A 23,899-nucleotide genomic window follows, 5' to 3' on the forward strand; every position below is an offset into this window, starting at 1 on the left:
ACATGTTTCAAGCAGACCACCATAGTCCCTGTGCCCAAGGAAGCGAAGGTAACCTGCTTAAATAATTATCGCCCCGTAGCACTCACGTCGGTAGCCATGAAGTGCTTTGAAAGGCTGGTCATGGCTCACATCAACAGCATCCATCCTAGACCCACTCCAATTCGCATAACGCCCCAACAGATCCACCGATGACGCAATCTCAATCACACTCCACACTGCCCTTTCCCACCTGGACAAAAGGAACACCTATGTGAGAATGCTGTTCATTGACTACAGATCAGCGTTCAACACCATAGTGCCCACAAAGCTCATCACTAAGCTAAGGACCCTGGGACTAAACACCTCCCTCTGCAACTGGATCCTGGACATCCTGACAGGCTGCCCCCAGGTGGTAAGAGTAGGCAACAGCATGTCTGCCACGCTGATCCTTAACACTGGGGCCCCTCAGTGGTGTGTACTTAGTCCCCTCCTGTACTCCCTCTTCACCCACATCTGCGTGGCCAAACACGTCTCCAACACTATCATTAAGTTTGCTGACGACACAACAGTGGTAGGCCTGATCACAGACAACGATGAGACGGCATATAGGGAGGAGGTCAGAGAACAGGCAGTGTGTTTCCAGGACAACAATCTCTCCCTCAATGTGAGCAAGACAAAGGAGGTGATCGTGGACCACAGGAAAAGGAGGGCCGAACAGGCCCCCATTAACATTGATGGGGCTGTAGTGGAGCAGGTCAAGAGTTTCAAGTTACCTGGTGTCACCAACGACCTATCATGGTCCAAACACACCAAGATAGTCGTGAAGAGGGCACGACAAAACCTTTTCCCCCTAAGGAGACTGAAAAGATTTGGCATGGGTCCCCAGATCCTCAAAAGGTTCTACAGCTGCACCATCGAGAGCATCCTGACCGGTTGCATCACCGCCTGGTATGGCACCTGCTCGGCATCTGACCGTAAGGAGATACAGAGGTTAGTGCTAATGGCCCAGTACATAACTGGAGCCAAACTTCTTTCCAGCACCTGTGTAATAGGTGGTGTCATAGGAAAGCCCATAAAATTGTCAGAGACTCCAGTCACCCAAATTATAGACTGTTTTCCCTTCTAACGCACAGCAAGCGGTACCGGAGCGCCAAGTCTAGGACCAAAAGGCTCCTTAACAGCTTCTACCCCCAAGCCACGCTGAACAATTAATAAAATCGCCACCGGACTATTTACATTTGCCTCCCCCCTTTTGTACACTGCTGCTACTCGTTGTTTATTATCTATGCATAGTCACTTCACCCCTACCAACATGTACACTGCTGCTACTCGTTGTTTATTATCTATGCATAGTCACTTCACCCCTACCAACATGTACAAATGACCTCAACTAACCAGTACCCCGCACACTGACTCAGTACTGGTACCGGTACCCCCTGTATATAGCATGGTTATTGTTATTGTGTTATTGTTATTGCGTTGGTTAAGGGCTTATAAGTAAACATTTCCGCTGTGCCACTCGGGAGCCCCATGTGAGAACACATAACAGAAAAAAAGACTCCATCTACATGCAGTGAACATGTTTCGTGTTTGCGGTAGAGTACAAGCCCACTGCACTGCAGCTACGAGTGCACTACTCTGTGACATTGGAAGATAATGTGACACACGCTGCATGTTAAACCTGTTTGTGCGTGGTCAACCCTGTCCCTTCCCCTTTCCTCTCAGTCACACACACCTGGTGTCAACCCTCTCTCCTCTTCTCCCATCCTCTCTCCTCTCCACATACCTGGTGTCAACCCTGGCCCCTCCCCTCTCCACGCACCTGGTGTCAAACCTGTCCTCCCCTTCCCTCCCCTCTCCTTGTACCTGGTGTCAGCCTCATCCCCTCTCCTCTCCATTCCATTCCATTCTCCTCTCCATTCTCCTTTCCTTTCCATTCCACTCCATTCTCCTCTCCATTCCCATCTCATCTCCTCTCCATTCCCATCTCCTCTCCATTCCCATCTCCTCTCCTCTCCATTCCCATCTCCTCTCCATTCCCATCTCCTCTCCATTCTCATCTCCTCTCCATTCCCATCTCCTCTCCTCTCCATTCCCATCTCCTCTCCATTCCCATATCCTCTCCATTCTCCTCTCCATTCTCATCTCCTCTCCATTCCCATCTCCTCTCCATTCCCATCTCCTCTCCTCTCCATTCCCATCTCCTCTCCATTCCCCTCTCCATTCCCCTCCACTCCTCTCTCCTCTCCATTCCCATCTCCTCTCCATTCCCATATTCCCCTCTCCATTCTCCTCTCCATTCTCATCTCCTCTCCATTCTCCTCTCCTCTCCATTCCCATCTCCTCTCCTCTCCATTCCCATCTCCTCTCCATTCCCCTCTCCATTCTCCTCTCCATTCTCATCTCCTCTCCATTCCCATCTCCTCTCCTCTCCATTCCCATCTCCTCTCCATTCCCATATCCTCTCCATTCTCCTCTCCATTCTCATCTCCTCTCCATTCTCATCTCCTCTCCATTCCCATCTCCTCTCCTCTCCATTCCCATCTCCTCTCCATTCCCCTCTCCATTCCCCTCCACTCCTCTCTCCTCTCCATTCCCATCTCCTCTCCATTCCCATATTCCCCTCTCCATTCTCCTCTCCATTCTCATCTCCTCTCCATTCTCCTCTCCTCTCCATTCCCATCTCCTCTCCTCTCCATTCCCATCTCCTCTCCATTCCCCTCTCCATTCTCATCTCCTCTCCATTCTCCATTCCCATCTCCTCTCCTCTCCATTCCCATCTCCTCTCCTCTCCATTCCCATCTCCTCTCCATTCCCCTCTCCATTCTCCTCTCCATTCCCATCTCCTCTCCATTCCCCTCTCCATTCTCCTCTCCATTCCCATCTCATCTCCTCTCCATTCTCATCTCCTCTCCATTCCCATCTCCTCTCCCTCCATTCTCATCTCCTCTCCATTCCCATCTCCTCTCCATTCCCATCTCCTCTCCATTCTCATCTCCTCTCCTCTCCATTCCCATCTCCTCTCCATTCCCATCTCCTCTCCATTCCCATCTCCTCTCCATTCTCATCTCCTCTCCATTCCCATATCCTCTCCATTCTCCTCTCCATTCCCATCTCCTCTCCATTCCCATCTCCTCTCCATTCCCATCTCCTCTCCATTCCCATCTCCTCTCCATTCTCATCTCCTCTCCATTCTCATCTCCTCTCCTCTCCATTCCCATCTCCTCTCCATTCTCATCTCCTCTCCATTCCCATATCCTCTCCATTCTCCTCTCCATTCCCATCTCCTCTCCATTCCCATATCCTCTCCATTCTCATCTCCTCTCCATTCCCATCTCCTCTCCTCTCCATTCCCATCTCCTCTCCATTCCCTCTCCATTCCCCTCTCCTCTCTCCTCTCCATTCCCATCTCCTCTCCACTCCCATATTCTCTCCATTCTCCTCTCCATTCTCATCTCCTCTCCTCTCCATTCCCATCTCCTCTCCATTCCCATCTCCTCTCCTCTCCATTCCCATCTCCTCTCCATTCCCCTCTCCATTCTCCTCTCCATTCTCCTCTCCTCTCCATTCCCATCTCCTCTCCTCTCCATTCCCATCTCCTCTCCTCTCCATTCCCATCTCCTCTCCATTCTCCTCTCCATTCCCATCTCCTCTCCATTCCCCTCTCCATTCTCCTCTCCATTCCCATCTCCTCTCCATTCCCATCTCATCTCCTCTCCATTCTCCTCTCCTCTCCATTCCCATCTCCTCTCCTCTCCATTCTCATCTCCTCTCCATTCCCATCTCCTCTCCATTCCCATCTCCTCTCCATTCCCTCTCCATTCCCTCCACTCCTCTCTCCTCTCCATTCCCATCTCCTCTCCATTCCCATATTCTCTCCATTCTCCTCTCCATTCTCATCTCTCCTCTCCATTCCCATCTCCTCTCCATTCCCATCTCCTCTCCTCTCCATTCCCATCTCCTCTCCATTCCCCTCTCCATTCTCCTCTCCATTCTCCTCTCCTCTCCATTCCCATCTCCTCTCCTCTCCATTCCCATCTCCTCTCCATTCCCATCTCCTCTCTCCATTCTCCTCTCCATTCCCATCTCCTCTCCATTCCCCTCTCCATTCTCCTCTCCATTCCCATCTCCTCTCCATTCCCATCTCATCTCCTCTCCATTCTCATCTCCTCTCCATTCCCATCTCCTCTCCTCTCCATTCTCATCTCCTCTCCATTCCCATCTCCTCTCCTCTCCATTCCCATCTCCTCTCCATTCTCCTCTCCTCTCCATTCCCATCTCCTCTCCATTCCCATCTCCTCTCCATTCCCCTCTCCATTCTCATCTCCTCTCCATTCTCCTCTCCTCTCCATTCCCATCTCCTCTCCTCTCCATTCCCATCTCCTCTCCTCTCCATTCCCATCTCCTCTCCATTCCCCTCTCCATTCTCCTCTCCATTCCCATCTCCTCTCCATTCCCCTCTCCATTCTCCTCTCCATTCCCATCTCATCTCCTCTCCATTCTCATCTCCTCTCCATTCCCATCTCCTCTCCTCTCCATTCTCATCTCCTCTCCATTCCCATCTCCTCTCCATTCCCATCTCCTCTCCATTCTCATCTCCTCTCCATTCTCATCTCCTCTCCTCTCCATTCCCATCTCCTCTCCATTCCCATCTCCTCTCCATTCCCATCTCCTCTCCATTCTCATCTCCTCTCCATTCCCATATCCTCTCCATTCTCCTCTCCATTCCCATCTCCTCTCCATTCCCATCTCCTCTCCATTCCCATCTCCTCTCCATTCCCATCTCCTCTCCATTCTCATCTCCTCTCCATTCTCATCTCCTCTCCTCTCCATTCCCATCTCCTCTCCATTCTCATCTCCTCTCCATTCCCATATCCTCTCCATTCTCCTCTCCATTCCCATCTCCTCTCCATTCCCATATCTCCATTCTCATCTCCTCTCCATTCCCATCTCCTCTCCTCTCCATTCCCATCTCCTCTCCATTCCCCTCTCCATTCCCCTCCACTCCTCTCTCCTCTCCATTCCCATCTCCTCTCCATTCCCATATTCTCTCCATTCTCCTCTCCATTCTCATCTCCTCTCCTCTCCATTCCCATCTCCTCTCCATTCCCATCTCCTCTCCTCTCCATTCCCATCTCCTCTCCATTCCCCTCTCCATTCTCCTCTCCATTCTCCTCTCCTCTCCATTCCCATCTCCTCTCCTCTCCATTCCCATCTCCTCTCCTCTCCATTCCCATCTCCTCTCCATTCTCCTCTCCATTCCCATCTCCTCTCCATTCCCCTCTCCATTCTCCTCTCCATTCCCATCTCCTCTCCATTCCCATCTCATCTCCTCTCCATTCTCATCTCCTCTCCATTCCCATCTCCTCTCCTCTCCATTCTCATCTCCTCTCCATTCCCATCTCCTCTCCTCTCCATTCCCATCTCCTCTCCATTCTCATCTCCTCTCCATTCTCATCTCCTCTCCTCTCCATTCCCATCTCATCTCCTCTCCATTCCCATCTCCTCTCCATTCCCATCTCCTCTCCATTCCCATCTCCTCTCCATTCCCATCTCCTCTCCATTCTCCTCTCCTCTCCATTCCCATCTCCTCTCCATTCCCATCTCCATCTCCTCTCCATTCCCATCTCCTCTCCTCTCCATTCCCATCTCCTCTCCATTCCCATCTCCTCTCCTCTCCATTCTCATCTCCTCTCCATTCTCATCTCCTCTTCTCCTCTCCATTCCCATTCCCATCTCCTCTCCATTCCCATATCCTCTCCATTCTCATCTCCTCTCCATTCCCATCTCCTCTCCTCTCCATTCCCATCTCCTCTCCATTCCCATCTCCTCTCCATTCCCCTCCACTCCTCTCTCCTCTCCATTCCCATCTCCTCTCCATTCCCATATTCTCTCCATTCTCCTCTCCATTCTCATCTCCTCTCCATTCTCCTCTCCTCTCCATTCCCATCTCCTCTCCTCTCCATTCCCATCTCCTCTCCTCTCCATTCCCATCTCCTCTCCATTCCCCTCTCCATTCTCCTCTCCATTCTCATCTCCTCTCCATTCCCATCTCCTCTCCTCTCCATTCCCATCTCCTCTCCTCTCCATTCCCATCTCCTCTCCTCTCCATTCCCCTCTCCATTCCCATCTCCTCTCCATTCTCCTCTCCATTCCCATCTCATCTCCTCTCCATTCTCATCTCCTCTCCATTCCCATCTCCTCTCCTCTCCATTCTCATCTCCTCTCCATTCCCATCTCCTCTCCTCTCCATTCCCATCTCCTCTCCATTCCCATCTCCTCTCCATTCCCATCTCCTCTCCATTCTCATCTCCTCTCCTCTCCATTCCCATCTCATCTCCTCTCCATTCCCATCTCCTCTCCATTCCCATCTCCTCTCCATTCCCATCTCCTCTCCATTCCCATCTCCTCTCCATTCTCATCTCCTCTCCATTCTCATCTCCTCTCCTCTCCATTCCCATCTCCTCTCCATTCCCATCTCCTCTCCATTCCCATCTCCTCTCCATTCCAATATCCTCTCCATTCTCCTCTCCTCTCCATTCCCATCTCCTCTCCATTCCCATCTCCTCTCCTCTCCATTCCCATCTCCTCTCCTCTCCATTCCCATCTCCTCTCCTCTCCATTCCCATCTCCTCTCCATTCCCATCTCCTCTCCATTCCCATCTCCTCTCCATTCTCATCTCCTCTCCATTCTCATCTCCTCTCCATTCCCCTCTCTATTATCCTCTCCATTCCCCTCCACTCCTCTCTCCTCTCCATGTACCTGGTGTCAGCAGGATGACCGAGGTGACGATCAGGGAGCAGATGACCAGAATGACAAGCAGGGCGATCGCAATACCCTTCCAGTTCCTCTGAGGAGGGTTACTCCCCACCAGCTCCTGGAAACACAAAACAGACAGAGAGAAACACATGGTCAGAGACAGAGAAAGAAAGGAGAGAGAAAAATAGGAGAGGAGAGTGAACAAGAGAAAGGTTGTAGTCGTAAGATGGAGAGTAAAAGAAGGAATGGGAAAAATAAACGAGACGTGGGTAAGGGGTAAGGGAGAGAGATAATGGAGTGATACTGTCTGCTAGTATAAAGAGTAGGGGGGAAGAAAATGACAGAAAGTGAGAGAGAACAATGGAAGAATGAATAAAATAAATGGAAGGAGTAGGAAAGAAAGGTAGAGAACTCAAATTGATGGGTCTGTCAAGGACGAGTGTGAACTACAGAAACAACAACATGAATTCTCAAGGAGAATTGCCACAAGCAAAAGGCAGGAGGAGGAGTGGAGGAGGGGGGGATTATTAATGAGGCAAGGAGTCAGCAGCCATCACTGGCAAATGAATGTGACAGATAAAAATTGAGCTTTTGGATCATTGGTGACTTTGGTGGGGGAATGGCGCCAAGAGGCTTTTTGCTAGAAAAATGATTTCAAATTAGTTGTGTTTTAGGAGAAAACTTGAAACATTGAAACAAGTAAAGTTACACAGTAGGTTTAATATTGTTTTAAGTGCAAAATTAAATAGAAAAGTAATCAATATCGAATTTGATAAATGGTCTCTGCAGGGTATGGAGTGAGTTGAATGAGAAGAGGGTTTTCAACCTTTTCCTTTTTGTCACAAAAGACTATACAACCCATATTATTGAGGATTTGGTGAAGAAATGTATTTCACCAGTAGACTTATGCTGCAGCAGCAGCAGCCACAACGAGTCCCCACTCTCTGAGGGTGTCTCAGGGGGAGTCAAAAACCCATTTCCATTTCACACCTCACATATAAGAACCCCCTATTTTACTTTAGAACAGCAGCAACAACAACAACAACAAGGCCTACATCAACCACACCTGTCAAAAATCGCACTCAAAGATGAAAGAAAGTTGGACATTTCTACAGTTCAGCTCCAACAAACACAACATCCAAGCTAGGAGTAATTATTTGAAAAGGATATTGAAAGCCTAAAACATCAAAATAGCTGGATTAATAACTTTTACATTTGTTTACAGTGGGGGTGGGCAAAAAGACCTGAGAAGATGGTATGTAGCTAGTACCTTTGGCTAAGGTCTTAATTAAGAGAAACTACAAACCACACACACACACGCTCTAATGGAATAGAGTGGTCTGGTCTAAATAAAATAATAATAATAAGAGGTAAGCCTTCTAGTGACCTCTTTTGCTCAATTGAATGGAGCGGCAGACATCATTAGATAAGAGCAGCAGGGGCTTTTTACCACACCGCCCAGTACACACCCTCATTAAAACCAACAACCTGTTTTCCCACAATCCCTGGCGGTGCTCCGGCGAAACGGGGGTGCTTTCACAGGGGTCACTGCCGAGGGCTGGTCACAGCAGGCGGGAGGAGAGTTAGTGGGCTGTGACGTAAACAACCCCACAAACAGAGCCAGACACATCCCTTATCAACAAGTTCATACAAATGGTGTAGCCTACTAGTGAATCATTTGCCTGGCAATCCTGCAAAATAACAATAATCATGAGCTATATAGTCCAATATGTTTGGTTGGGTGAGTGTCATGCAGGGAGAACAAACAACTGAGGCTCAGTGAGGCTCTTTTAAACAATAACATCGGCCACTTTGTGCCAGCATGAGAGGACAAACATCAGTCTCTTTTGGAGTGTCCACAACAGATTCGTGATTTTACATAATACCCAATATAATAGACCTGCACTCATTGTAACACCTACACAGTAGCACTCAATTGTAACACACAATTGTAACACACACACACACACACACACACACACACACACACACACACACACACACACACACACACACACACACACACACACACACACACACACACACACACACACACACACACACACACACACACACACACATTGTATTGTAAACAGCCAGCGGGAAGTCACAGCTGACTAACCAAACACATCAATATACAAAATGCTAGTGGGGCTACGATGCTCTGACGCTGCAAGGACATTTATTGATGTTTTTAATCATGATCATGACTGCTGCGTGGAGTAGATCCCCTAGTATAATGTTTCCATGGGTATGCTCTCTTGTGGAAGTTGTCCACAAGTTGCTGATTGATAGAACCTCATTTAACTTGCAAATATATTTGTCAAGCGCATCACTTTTGCACGCTTGAGTCAACATGTGACTGTCATTAGGTTTAATTGTGTTTCAGTGCCAAGCGATAACAGCCAAAACAGAGTAACATTTTTAATTGCTTGAAGATATTGATCAGCAAGGTTATCTGAAAGAAGAAACATATGTTCATCTCTGATTAGTAGTGAGTGTTTTTTTTGTCATATTTATATGTGTATGGCATTCATGCAATCTAATTAACATCCAATCAAATAAAATAGGTAAAGGAATACATACTCTAACATGGTGAAATGTATGTGGACACCTGCTCATCGAACATCTCCTTCCAAAATCATGGACATTAATATGGAGTTGGTCCCCACTTGCTGCTATAACAGCCTCCACTCTTCTGGGAAGGCTTTTGACAAGATGTTGGAACATCGCTGTGGGGACTTGCTTCTATTCTGCCACAAGAGCATTAGTGAGGTCAGGCACTGATGTTGGGCGATTTGGCATGTCTCGCAGTTGGCATTCCAATTCATCCCAAAGGTGTTTGATGGGGTTGAGGTCAGGGCTCTGTGCTGGGCAGTCGACTTCTTCCACATCGATCTAAACAAACCATTTCTGTATGGATCTTTACTTTGTGCACGGGCATTGTCATGCTGGAACAGCATTCCAAAATTGTTCCCACAAAGTTAGAAGCACAGAATCGACTAGAATGTCATTGTATGCTCAAGCGTTAAGATGTCCCTTCACTGGAACTAAAGGGCCTAACCCCAACCATGAAAAACAGCCTCAGACCATTATTCCTTCTCCACCAAACTTTATAGTTGGCACTATGCATTGCGGCAGGTAGCGTTCTCCTGGCATCCGCCAAACTCAGATTCGTCTGTCGGACTGCCAGATGGTGAAGTGTGATTCATAACGCCAGAGAAAGCATTTCCACTTCTCCAGAGTCCAATGTCAGCGAGCTTTACACCCCTCCAGCCGACACTTGGCATTGCGCATGGTGATCTTAGGCTTGTGTGTGGCTGCTTGGTCATGGAAACCCATTTCATGAAGCTCCTGACAAACAGTTATTGTGCTGACGTTACTTCCAGAGGTAGTTTGGAACTCGGTAATGAGTGTTGCAACCGAGGACAGCACTTGGTTGCAACAAGCTCACAGAATGAGCTTGTGTGACCTACCATTTCGCGGCTGAGCTGTTGTTGCTTCTAGATGTTTACACTTCACAATAACATCACTTACAATTGACCGTGGCACCTCTAGCAGGGTAGAAATTTGACAAACTGACTTGTTGGAAAGGTGGCATCCTATGACGGTGCCACATTGAGAGTCACTGAACTCTTCAGTACGGCCACTCTACTTCCAGTCTTTGTCTATGGAGATTGCATGGCTGTGTGCTCTATTTTATACACCTGTCAGTAACGGGTGTTATTGAAATAGCTGAATCCAATCATTTGAAGGGGTGTCCACATACTTTTAGTCATGTAGTGTACCATCCCAGCATTAGTTAACTATGATCAAGGGACTTCACTGACATGTTGTAGGCCTAGGCTAATTAATATGTGGACATCTATAAGTACCTAGGTGTTTGGCTAGACTGTAAACTCTCCTTCCATACTCATATCAAACATCTCCAATCGAAAATCAAATCTAGAGTCGGCTTTCTATTCCGCAACAAAGTCTCCTTCACTCACGCCGCCAAACTTACCCTAGTAAAACTGACTATCCTACCGATCCTCGACTTTGGCAATGTCATCTACAAAATAGCTTCCAACACTCTACTCAGCAAACTGGATGCAGTTTATCACAGTGCCATCCGTTTTGTCACTAAAGCACCTTATACCACCCACCACTGTGACCTGTATGCTCTAGTCGGCTGGCCCTCGCTACATATTCGTCGCCAGACCCACTGGCTCCAGGTCATCTACATGTCCATGCTAGGTAAAGCTCCGCCTTATCTCAGTTCACTGGTCACGATGGCAACACCCATCCGTAGCACGCGCTCCAGCAGGTGTATCTCACTAATCATCCATAAACCCAACACCTCATTTGGCCGCCTTTCGTTCCAGTTCTCTGCTGCCTGTGACTGGAACGAATTGCAAAAATCGCTGAAGTTGGAGACTTTTATCTCCCTCACCAACTTCAAACATCTGCTATCTGCATAGTCTATCGGTAAATAGCCCAACCATTTTTACCTACCTCATCCCCATACTGTTTTTATTTATTTACTTTTCTGCTCTTTTGCACACCAATATCTCTACCTGTACATGACCATCTGATCATTTATCACTCCAGTGTTAATCTGCAAAATTGTAATTATTCGCCTACCTCCTCATGCCTTTTGCACACAATGTATATAGACTCTCTTTTTTTTCTACTGTGTTATTGACTTGTTTATTGTTTATTCCATGTGAAACTCTGTGTTGTCTGTTCACACTGCTATGCTTTATCTTGGCCAGGTCGCAGTTGCAAATGAGAACTTGTTCTCAACTAACCTACCTGGTTAAATAAAGGTGAAAAAAAAAGCCGATAGCCTATAGCCAATAACCAATATCAGTTCATCTCCTTGTCAAATAACATAAAACAAGCTACGTAACCTAGTTCCTAACCGCTACCTAGGCCAAACCAGAACTACTGTGTCTGGAATGCCTTTGCAAAGAAATAGGAAATGTACAGTGTTTCCTTGACACAAATGCCAGAGTCAATGCAATAAACCAAAAATACACCAATGCAATAAACCAAAAATACACCAATGCACCAATGTCTTATTGTCCTTGTGTCACACGTCACAGATTTGTTCATGCAACCGAACACACCAATTTCTTTATACATTCAAAGTCATTTACACTCAATGGAATTCACACTTCACAGTCGCCGCCTCGGGCTTTGTGATCTCAAAGCATCAAAGAAAGACATAACTTCACTAGCTCAGTCTATTTCCCCATCTATCTGTGGGAGAGGAGGGGCACAATTTATTCCTGTTGCACTCCTGTGTGTCTGAAAACGATGTTCAAAGGTATCTGCGAAGCAGGTCGTAAATACTTAGCAAAACCCTGTGAACAGCCTGGGAAGGACCAGAAAATGATTTTGTGAAGATAAGCTGTGTCGTCCATCTCAAAGAGCATGCAATTTGGTGGCAATTTTCCATTTAGTTGGAAAATAAGATCCCACATTCATTCTAAGGCTGGAATTGGACAAAATAGCAGTCGTTTTGAGCCTGCCTTTCAGTCACCTCCTGGAGAAAAATCCCATTTTCAGTCCATTTGCTCGATCCCTTCATTCTCCTGTTCATCGGTTAGCATGTGGACTTCATCAGAGGGCTCCCATGAGTAGAAACATTACCCTGAACCTTTAGCCCCTAAATGGTTGTATTTTATGCTACAGAACAGACATACTGAAGTTCAAAACAGAAATAGCAAAGGAAATGGTGTAACACATCCAAAGCTCTATTTAGAGAGTCAGCGTATGCATAAATAACCCACATGAAAATGATTTGCTCAAAGTGAATGGTTTCCTGTTTCTTATTGTCAACCATCAAAGTATTTTCAATAAGATCATCATCTAATGAAATAAAATGTTTCTTAAGAAAGGCTTACAACTAAACAGTGCATTCGAAATGTATTTAGACCCCTTCCTTTCCCCCACATTTTGTTACGTTACAGCCTTATTCTATAATGTATTAAATAAATAAAAATCCTCATCAATCTACACACAAAACCCCATAATGACAAAGAAAACACAGGTTTGAATTTATTTTTTGTGCAAATGTATAAAAAAGAAAACAGAAATACCTTATTTACACAATGTATTCAGACCCCTTACTATGAGACTCAAAATGGAGCTACATACTAACAGTCCTTGCTCTGGATTACATTTTTATGAAAATCCCCAGAATCATGTTCTTTTTTTGTTGCAATTTGTATTTCCGATTGTGGCACACCACATAACCACTTCCATCAAAGAATTCAGAATATGATCACATACAGTGCACTCGAAAAGTCTTCAGACCCCTTGACATTTCTGCATTTTGTTACGTTACAGCCTTACTGTATTTTAAAATGGATTAAATAACACATTTTCTTTATCTATCTACACACAATACCCCATAATGACAAAGCAAAAACAGGTTTTTAGGAATGTTTTCACATTTTTTAAAACAGAAAACCTTGTATCCGTAAGCATTCCGACCCTTTGCTATGAGACTTGAAATTGAGCTCAGTTGCATCCTGTTCCCATTGATCATCCTTGAGATGTTTCTACAACTTGATTGGAGTCCACCTGTGGTAAATTCAATTGATTGGACATGATTTGGAAAGGTACACACCTGTCTATATAAGGTCTCACAGTTGACAGTGCATGTCAGAGCAAAAACCAAGCCATGAGGTTAAAGGAATTGTCCATAGAGTTCTGAGACAGGATTGTGTCGAGGCAAAAGATTTCTACAGCATTCAAGGTCCCCAAGAACACAGTGGCCTCCATCATTCTTAAATGGATGAAGTTTGGATCCACCAAGACTCTTCCTAGAGCTGGCCACCGGCACAAACTGAGCAATCGGGGGAGAAGGGCCTTGGTCAGGGAGGTGACCAAGAACCGATGCTCACTCTGACAGAGCTCCAGAGTTCCTCTCTGGAGATGGGAGAACCTTCCAGAAGGACAACCATCAGCACTCCACCAATCAGGCCTTTATGGTAGAGTGGCCTGATGGAAGCCACTTCTTAGTAAAAAGCACATGACAGCGCGCTTGGAGTTTGCCAAAAGGCAACCAAAGGATTCTCAAACCACCCAAATACAGGTGTGCCAAGCTTGTAGCGTCATACGCAAGAAGACTCAAGGTTGTAATCACTGCCAAAAGTGCATCAACAAAGTACAGAGTAAAGGGTTTGAATACTTATGTAAATGTTATGTTTCATTTTTTTTTCCATTTAAAAAAAAAAACTTTGCTAATAAAAAATATTAAAAAAAAACATTTTTGCCTTGTCAATATGGGGTATTGTGTGTAGATTGATGAGGGATTTAAAAAAATCCATGTTAGTATAAGGCTGTAACGTAACAAAATGTGGAAAAAGTCAAGGAGTACTTTCCAAATGCACTATAATTCTGCCATTTCCAGTATGGAAAGATTCTTATATGTAGAATATCTATAATGCTATATCTGATTTCAACAGGCGCTGTCTGAAATGATTTGCCATTAAGGACGAACAGAAATAAACTTGCAAAAGATAGTGGTCCCCTTCAAGGCTGATAAATGGAGCCTTTGGCTTCGATTTCTCTGAATGTGACGATCCATAGATGTGTCTCATTAGGTGGGTGCAGGCAACACAAAGAGTATTAAGCCCTGACCAGCCATTTCCAACAGGGCCTCTGGAACCCTCCCTTAGTGATCAATACACAGTGTCCCCTTTTTCATTTACTGGTTACCTAATCTTTTCACAAATCTCACAAACTCCTGGGACTCTTGAGACAGTTCAGCAAATTTCTCAGTCTCTAGAAAGTCCGATCACTTCCGACACCAATGTAATGAAACAGGCAGGGAGCAGGTCTCGAACCCTCGACCTTCGAGCCCAAGGTCCGCCGCAAAAGCATGCTTGTGCAACTCGTCGATTTCCGTGCTTATAAACCCAGGGTCGTTACACAACATAAGGCAATAACACTATGAGTGCCCAAGACCTTGTGAGCTCCCGCAGCATGGCGGCAAACCTTCCTGATCGTTCCTCTGATATCTGCAATTATGATAATGATTAGCACAATTATCTGGGAGTCCATCTGCACTGGGTTAATGAGGAGGTGATTAGAGGTGACGGAGGTGACTGTGTTGAGTAGAGAAGAGACAAGTCAAGTCGACTATGTTCTTGACAGAAGGTTATGTAAACAAACATTTAAATGCTGTGAAGAAATCAATGCAAGGACATGAAGAGGGAGCAAACAAAGCAGTGTATTGAATTGAGACCTGAATGCAGACCATATACAACGGCAACTAACTTCTTTAGAAGTTTAAAAAAGGATACTGGGGTGATTGATATACAGTTGAAGTCGGAAGTTTACATACACCTCAGCCAAATACATTTAAACTCAGTTTTTCACAATTCCTGACATTTATTCCTAGTAAAAATTCCCTGTTTTAGGTCAGTTAGGATCACCACTTTATTTTAAGAATTTGAAATGTCAGAATAATAGCAGAGAGAATTATTTCTTTCAGTTTTTATTTCTTTTATCACATTCCCAGTGGGTCAGAAGTTTACATACACTCAATTAGTACTTGGTAGCATTGCCTTTAAATGTTTTTACTTGGGTTAAATGTTTCAGGTAGCCTTCCACAAGCTTCCCACAATAAGTTGGGTGAATTTTGGCCCATTCTTCTTGACAGAGCTGGTGTAACTGAGTCATGCTTGTAGGCCTTTTTCCGTTCTGCCCACACATTTTCTATGGGATTGAGGTCAGGACTTGTGATGGCCACTCCAATACCTTGACTTTGTTGTACGTAAGCCATTTTGCCACAACTTTGGAAGTATGCTTGAGGTCATTGTCCATTTGGAAGACCCATTTGCGACCAAGCTTTAAGTTCCTGACTGATGTCTTGAGATGTTGCTTCAATAGATCCACGTAATTTTCCTACCTCATGAAGCCATCTATTTTGTGAAGTGCACCAGTCCCTCCTGCAGCAAAGCACCCCCACAACATGATGCTGCCACACCCGTGCTTCACGGTTGGGATGGTGTTCTTCGGCTTGCAATCATCCCACTTTTTCCTCCAAACATAACGATGGTCATTATGGCCAAACAGTTCTATTTTTGTTTCATCAGACCAGAGGACATTTCTCCAAAAAGTACAATCTTTTCCCCCATGTACAGTTGCAAAACGTAGTCTGGCTTTTTTATGGCCGTTTTGGAGCAGTGACTTCTTCCTTGCTCAGGTTATGTCGATATAGGACTCGTTATACTGTGGATATAGATATTTTTGTGCCTGTTTCCTCCAGCATCTTCACAACATTTACATTTACATTTAAGTCATTTAGCAGACGCTCTTATCCAGAGCGACTTACAAATTGGTGCATTCACCTTATGACATCCAGTGGAACAGCCACTTTACAATAGTGCATCTAAATCTTTTAGGGGGGTGAGAAGGATTACTTATCCTATCCTAGGTATTCCATAAAGAGGTGGGGTTTCAGGTGTCTCCGGAAGGTGGTGATTGACTCCGCTGTCCTGGCGTCGTGAGGGAGTTTGTTCCACCATTGGGGGGCCAGAGCAGCGAACAGTTTTGACTGGGCTGAGCGGGAACTGTACTTCCTCAGTGGTAGGGAGGTGAGCAGGCCAGAGGTGGATGAGGATTGATTTGCACTTTTCTCACCAAAGTACATTCATCTCTAGGAGACAGAACGCGTCTCCTTCCTGAGCGGTTTGATGGCTGCGTGGTCCCATGGTGTTTATACTTGCGTACTATTGTTTGTACAGATGAACGTGGTACCTTCAGGTGTTTGGAAATTGCTCCCAAGGATGAACCAGAATTTTTTTTCTGGGGTCTTGGCTGATTTCTTGATTTTCCCATGATGTCAAGCAAAGCGGCACTGAGTTTGAAGGTAGGCCTTGAAATACATCCACAGGTACACCTCCAATTGACTCAAATGATGCCAATTAGCCTATCAGAAACTTCTAAAGCCATGACATAATTTTCTGGAATTTTCCAAGCTGTTTCAAGGCACAGTCAACTTAGTGTATGTAAACTTCTGACCCACTGGAATTGTGATACAGTGAATTATAAGTGAAATAATCTGTCTGTAAACAATTGTTGGGAATATTACTTGTGTCATGCACAAAGTAGATATCCTAACCAACCTGCCAAAACTATAGTTTGTTAACAAGAAATTTGTGGAGTGGTTGAAAAGCGAGTTTTAATGACTCCAACCTAAGTGTATGTAAACATCCGACTTCAACTGTACATCAGCAGTGAGTGGTTAGCTCTCAAACTGAAGCATATCTTAAATCTGGGGAGCTTTGCACTTGTCATGGAAAAAATATATATATTTTCATAGAATATTAAGTTGGGTTGGTGCTATGACTTCTGGGGGTCTGCCTCAGCCTCACTCCCTCTCCTGGGTGGGTAAGGACATTGCGCCCCCCCCCCCCAGAAATCCTTTAACCAGGATTTTTAGAAAACAAGCACATTTGTAGAAAGTTAGCAGAATTTTGCAACCCTACCTAGGAGTGATGTGTGTGTGTTTGTGCGGGTGTGTGCTCTCTCCTGTGTGATTAGAATACCAAATCATCCTAAAGCCCATTTCAATCCTCCGATGGAATAAAGAGGTAACTCATAATGAACGCTCAAATAATGCATGGAAATAGCTGTTATGTAGGTGGCTGGTGGGCATGGAGAAGCTGTAGGAGGGAGAGGACTACAGGAACCCTATTGAGAGAGACATTGTACGAATAGATATTATTGGGATTACACAGTATGTCAAAGGAGAGAGAGAGAGAGAGAGAGAGAGAGAGAGAGAGAGAGAGAGAGAGAGAGAGAGAGAGAGAGAGAGAGAGAGAGAGAGAGAGATCAAGCGCTAGAAGCTATCCAAGATCCTTTGCACCATCAGAGGAACCCAAAATCCCAAACAAATAAAACACTAGCACAAGATTGACAGTATGCTTCAAATTTAGAGTGTAACCAATCGGGTAAGCAAACCCAGGTCATCTGCTGTTCATCATCAAAATATTTTGCCAAAACTGTGGCAAACCTAAAGTACACCCTCCATAATATCTACCAGGGTTATTAACTTTACAAATGTTGGTTACGTTAATCAAGGACTTCCTCAGCCTAACAATATCTTCAAGGGTAGGTATACAGCAAGTGTGTCTTAATTTGAAACAGTATCATTGGGAATAATGGCAGTGGACGAGTGGTTCCATGAAGCCAGTAGTAATTACGTCAGTGGCAGGGCCTGCAGCAGTTTGGAGTTAGCTACTACAACCACTCCTGCTACTGTAGCTTAGCTATCACGCCTGCTCCCACTCCCCCTCCATGGCGCTCGAAGGCGCCAGGTTCCCGAGCATTACGCACCACTGACACCATTATTACTCACACCTGCCTTACCCTGTCACGCGCATCAGTGATTATTGGACTCACCTGGACTCAATCATCTCTGTCATTACCTCCCCTATATCTGTCTGGTTCCCAGCTCTGTTCCCTGCTTCAGCATTAATTGTTTGGCATTTTGTACCTGTGTGCTGGCGCTGTTCTTGTCTTGGTCTTTGTCTGTTTCCTGATTAAATGTTGACTCCCCGTACCTGCTTCTCATCTCCGGCGTCGGTCCTTACATTGGCATAAGCTCTGAATCAGGCCTAATTTAATGTTGCGTGATATTGCTGGTAGCAGCTGGGCAAAGTGACAAAAAAATAAAAGTATCTGCAGTCATGTAAGAGCCAGTAAACAAAGTTAGTGACCAAATAACAAGTGAGGTACATAAAGTTAGAGGAGAGAGAAAGTAGCATTAACAGTGTACAACAGGTTAATAGTGAAGTGTAGTAGTGAAAAGGGAAGATATGACATCTTTTGGTATCGGCGATGATTAATGTTATGGCCGATGAAAGGTAGTATTTACATTTGGCAAAGCAGAGCGGTGCAGTGATAAGTGTCAGTACCATTGGCAGTGTAATATCAATACAAAGAACAGTGCTTTCTGTGTAGACCTTATCGCCACACAGCAGTTTGTCCATATCAATATTCAGGTTTTGCAGTGCCTGAGCAAGAGGAGAGGTGCAATATGCAGTCCCCCTGCATCCTTGTGTTTCACAGTTCAGGCAAGGGAACTTATCCTCAAAAACAGACGCATTGTTTTCTTCCCATTTCAGCTTTCTCAGACCTGCGCAGCTAGCACATAACATTCTGAGAACAAGCCGATATATTGTGACAATATTGTCCTTTTCTAGTCTTTTGGCTATTGGCCTTTCTCTATCGGCTTTGACGATAATCCCTCTACATAGCAAAGCTGCTGCTATGCCAGCCGCCACTCACCGGCTGAGCCACGAGCACTGCATATTGCAGAGGAATGTTTAACTGGGTAAAATCAGCAATAGCAAGTAGCAAGCTAGCTCATTCTCATGCAGAAAGCTGCAGTATTGAGAAATGGATGAATTGACACAGTGACCAAAATCAAACTCCTGTTGCAAATAGTAGTTTAGTCAATACACTAATAATAAGGCTTGTGTCGACTTGCCCAGAAATGCATGCAATAAACAATGTATTTTAGCAGATAATTATCTTAATCTTTGCTAACAGGTCACAAAGTTAACGCTTTCGTCTGTGGTGTTAGTTAGCTAGCTAGCTATATTAGGATAGCTGGCTAGACAAAAATAGTGCTAAGATATCAGATAGGAGCTAATAGCCAATGTAGCTAGCTAACGTTAGCTGGTTATCATTTTAAACATGCACCATTTTCGTCAACGAGCCATCTGACTTGCGGTGTAACGTTAGCTATTTACTGGTGTGCTGATCTCACCAGCTGCAATCTTATCTGTAAATTGACAATTGATAGTCAGATTACATTATTTTGGCAATAAGAAAGTGTTTTAAAATGCCTACATAAAGGTTTAGCTACCTAAGAATCTTCCAGCATGTTTATGAACCAAAAAAGCTGTAGATCAGCACACATGTGTGCATTCTCACTTCTCAAACCATGGGCAAATTTGAATCATTTAGATGTGCATTGACGTTTCATTTTTTTCCCTACGCTCGCTCTCCTTGTTAGTAAATGTCATCGCCATTGAGCTAGTTCTCATAATAGCAGTAAACAGCACCACGTGATATGAGCGACGGAGAGAGATGTGAGGAGATGTGAAAGGGAGCGGAGTTACAATCTCGCTCTATCCAATCGTAGCAGTAGGATCAAGTTACAACCCGACAATTTCTTGACAGATAGCTGAACATGCCAATTGTCTATAATCGAGAGGGCAGACGATTATTCGGCATGGCCGATTAATTAGGGCCAATTTAAAGTTTTCATAACAATCGGGATTCTGACTTTTTGGACGCAGATTATGGCCGATTAGATTGCAATCCATGAGGAGACTGCATGGCAGGCTGACCACCTGTTGGCTGCAAGGAGCCAAGGTGAGTTGCTAGCTAGCATTAAACGTATCTTCTAAAAACAATCATTCGTCACATAATCACTAGTTAACTACACATGGTTGATGATATTACTAGGTTAACTAGCTTGTCCTGCGTTGCATATAATCAAAGCGGTGCATGTTAATTTATCATCGAATCACAGCCTACGTCAACTTCGCAAAACGGGTGATGATTTAACAAAAGCACATTTGCGAAAAAAGCACAATCGCACAAAAGCAAAACATCAATGCCTTTCTTAAAATCAAAACACAGAAGTATATATTTTTTAAACCTGCATATTTAGTAAAACGAAATGCATGTTAGCAGGCAATATTAACTAGTGAAATTGTGTCACTTCTCCCCTAGCGTTCAGTGCAAGCAGATTCAGGGTGTATGCAACAGTTTGCGGCGCCTGGCTCGTTGCGAACTGTGTGAAGACCATTTCTTCCTAACAAAGACAGTAATTAACTTTCCAGAATTTTACATGATTTTGACATAACATTGAAGGTTGTGCAATGTAACAGCAATATTTAAACTTGGCGTTGCCACCCATTTGATCAAATACGGAAAGGTTCCGTATTTAACTGAAAGAATAAACGTTTTGTTTTCAAAATGATAGTTTCGGATTTGACCACAATAATGACCAAAGGCTGGTATTTCTGTGTGTTTATTATAACTAAGTCTATGATTTGATATTTGATAGAGCAGTCTGACTGAGCGGTGGTAGGCAGCAGCAGGCTCGTAAGCATTCATTCAAACAGCACTTTACTGCGTTTGCCAGCAGCTCTTAGCAATGCTGGATGCATTTTATGACTTCAAGCCTATGAATGCCCGAGATTAGGCTGGCAATACTAAAGTGCCTGTAAGAACATCCAATAGTCAAAGGTATATGAAATACAAATGGTATAGAGAAAAATAGCCAACGTGTCATAATTCCTATAATAACTACAACCTAAAACTTCTTAACTGGGAATATTGAAGACTCATGTTAAAAGGAACCACCATCTTTCATATGTTCTCATGTTCTGAGCAAGGAACTTAAACGTTAGCTTTCTTACATGGCACATAATGCCCTTTTACTTTCTTCTCCAACACTGTTTTTGCATGATTTAAACCAAATTGAACATGTTTCATTATTTATTTGAGGCTAAATATAGTACATAAATAAAATCTTTATGTTAAAATAAGTGTTCATTGTTCATTAGGTATTGTTGTAATTGTCATTATTACAAATATATATATATAAAAATTGTCCGATTAATCACTATCAGCTTTTTTTGGTCCTCCAATAATCGGTATTGGTATCGGCGTGGAGAAATCATAATCGGTTTTCCTCTAGTCCTGACATCTGAAAACAAACCAAAAAATCCCGATCCTGGAAAATGCTAGTTTCATAAGCATCTACTATCAAGTCATGATGTTACGTTGGACCCTTTTGCAATGAATAGATGTTATTTTAGATTCTCTAACTAACAGTGGTGCCTATATGATCTTCCATACAGGCTTGACATGCTGGAGTGATGCTTCTAAGTAAATGTTGTTGATCAGTAAGCTAATATAAGTTCCACATGGAAGGCAAACAGATTGTCATCTGTAGCACCATAGACTCCACTGATCAGCCAAAACAAGCGCAGTAACTCGTTGCATGCACACACTCCTATTGAATATGCATTCACCTGTATTGTGAGTAGGCCTATGCCATCTTAATTTACCCAGTTTATCAAGAGACTGACCATTCAAATAATTACTAAGAATTACCATTATGTTGTCATGTACAGTGCCTTGCAAAAGTATTCACCCCCCTTGGCATTTTTCCTATTTTGTTGCATTACAACCTGTATTTAAATTTTAATGGATTTTTATTTGGATTTCATGTAATGGACATACACAAAATAGTCCAAATTGGTGAAGTGAAATGAAAAAGAATTTGTGTTTCAAAAATGTAAAAAAACAAAACGAAAAAGTGGTGCCTGCATATGTATTCACCCCCTTTGCTATGAAGCCCCTAAATAAGATCTGGTGCAACCAATTACCTTCAGAAGTCACATAATTAGCTAAATAAAGTCCACCTATGTGCAATCTAAGTGTCACATGATCTCAGTATATATACACCTGTTCTGAAAGGTCCGAGAGTCTGTAACACCACTAAGCAAGGGGCACCACGAAACAAGCGGTACTATGAAGACCAAGGAGCTCTCCAAACAGGTCAGAGACAAAGTTGTGGAGAAGTACAGTTCAGGGTTGGGTTATAAAAACTATCAGAAACTTTGAACATCCCACGGAGCACCATTAAATCCATTATTTAAAAAATGGAAAGGAAATGGCACCACAACAAACCTGTCAAGAGGGCCGCCCACCAAAACTCAAGGACCAGGCAAGGAGGGCATTAATCAGAGAGGCAACAAAGAGACAAAAGATAACCCTGAAGGAGCGGCAAAGCTCAACAGCTGTAACGACCGTTGGTGGAAGAAGGTGAGAACCAAGGTGCAGCGTGGTAAGTGTTCATCATTTTAATGGTAAAACTGAACACTATCAAACAAGCAACTAAAGAACAAGCGAAACAGCTCCGTCAGGAGAAAAACACACTAAACAGAAAATAACTACCCACAACCCATAGTGGGAAAACAGGCTGCCTAAGTATGGTTCTCAATCAGAGACAACGATTGACAGCTGCCTCTGATTGGGAACCATACCAGGCCAAACACCTAGAAATATAACACACAGAACAAAACATAGAATGTCCACCCCAACTCACGCCATGACCTGAACTAAAATAGAGACATGAAAAAGGAACTAAGATCAGGACGTGACAACAGCTGAGATTGGGGTATCTGTCCATAGGATCACTTTAAGCCGTACACTCCACATAGCTGGGCTTTACAGAAGAGTGTTCAGAAAAAAATAAGCAAACATGTTTGGTGTTCGCCAAAAGGCATGTGGGAGACTCCCCAAACATATGTAAGAAAGTACTCTGGTCAGATGAGACTAAAATTTAACTTTTTGGCCATCAAGGTAAATGCTATGTCTGGCACAAACACAACACCTCTCATCACCCGAGAACACCCTCCCCACAGTGAAGCATGTTGGTGGCAGCATCATGCTGTGGGGATGTTTTTCATCGGCAGGGACTGGGAAACTGGTCAGAATTGAAGAAATGATGGATGGCGCTAAATACAGGGAAATTCTTGAGGGAAACCTGTTTCAGTCTTCCAGAGATTTGAGACTGGGACAGAGGTTCACCTTTCAGCAAGACAATGACCCTAAGCATACTGCTAAAGCAACACTCAAGATGTTTAACTTGAAGGAGCTGGAGCAGTTTTGCCTTGAAGAATGGGCAACAATCCCAGTGGATAGATGTGCCAAGCTTATAGAGACATACCCCAAGAGACTTGCAGCTGTAATTGCTGCAAAAGGTGGCTCAACAAATACTGACTTTGGGGGGGGTGAATAGTTATGCACGCCCAAGTTTTCTGTTTTATTTCTTGTTTGTTTCACAATTAAAAATATTTTGCATCTTCAAAGTGGTAGGCATATTTTTTAAATCAATTGAAACAAACCCCCCAAAATCTATTTTAATTCCAGGTTGTAAGGCGACGAAATAGGAAAATGCCAAGGGGGGTGAATACTTTTGCAAGCCACTGCAGTTACATTGGTAAAAACAAAGTCACATGTATTGTTTGATTTTAAAATATGGCTCTCTTTTTCACCAACATTTTCTGATTTAATGATATTGAATATCGGCCTAAAATATCGGCCATCCGCCTCCTTGACCAC

The 23,899-nt window shown here is 44.1% G+C and overlaps 1 protein-coding gene across 6 annotated transcripts in view; it reads right to left on the minus strand.

Moving 5' to 3' along the window:
- The window catches only part of dpp6a (dipeptidyl-peptidase 6a), a 352,637-nt gene that overhangs the window by 90,716 nt on the left and 238,022 nt on the right, over positions 1-23,899 (minus strand). For all 6 annotated transcript variants that reach the window (XM_052483753.1, XM_052483752.1, XM_052483756.1 and 3 more), the window contains one exon: positions 6,743-6,857. In XM_052483753.1, the coding sequence (XP_052339713.1) occupies positions 6,743-6,857 (115 nt within the window). The remainder of the gene's footprint in view (positions 1-6,742; positions 6,858-23,899) is intronic.

This window comes from Oncorhynchus keta, chromosome 28 (assembly GCF_023373465.1).
Source record: "Oncorhynchus keta strain PuntledgeMale-10-30-2019 chromosome 28, Oket_V2, whole genome shotgun sequence".
In the NCBI taxonomy this organism is placed as follows: Eukaryota; Metazoa; Chordata; class Actinopteri; order Salmoniformes; family Salmonidae; genus Oncorhynchus; species Oncorhynchus keta.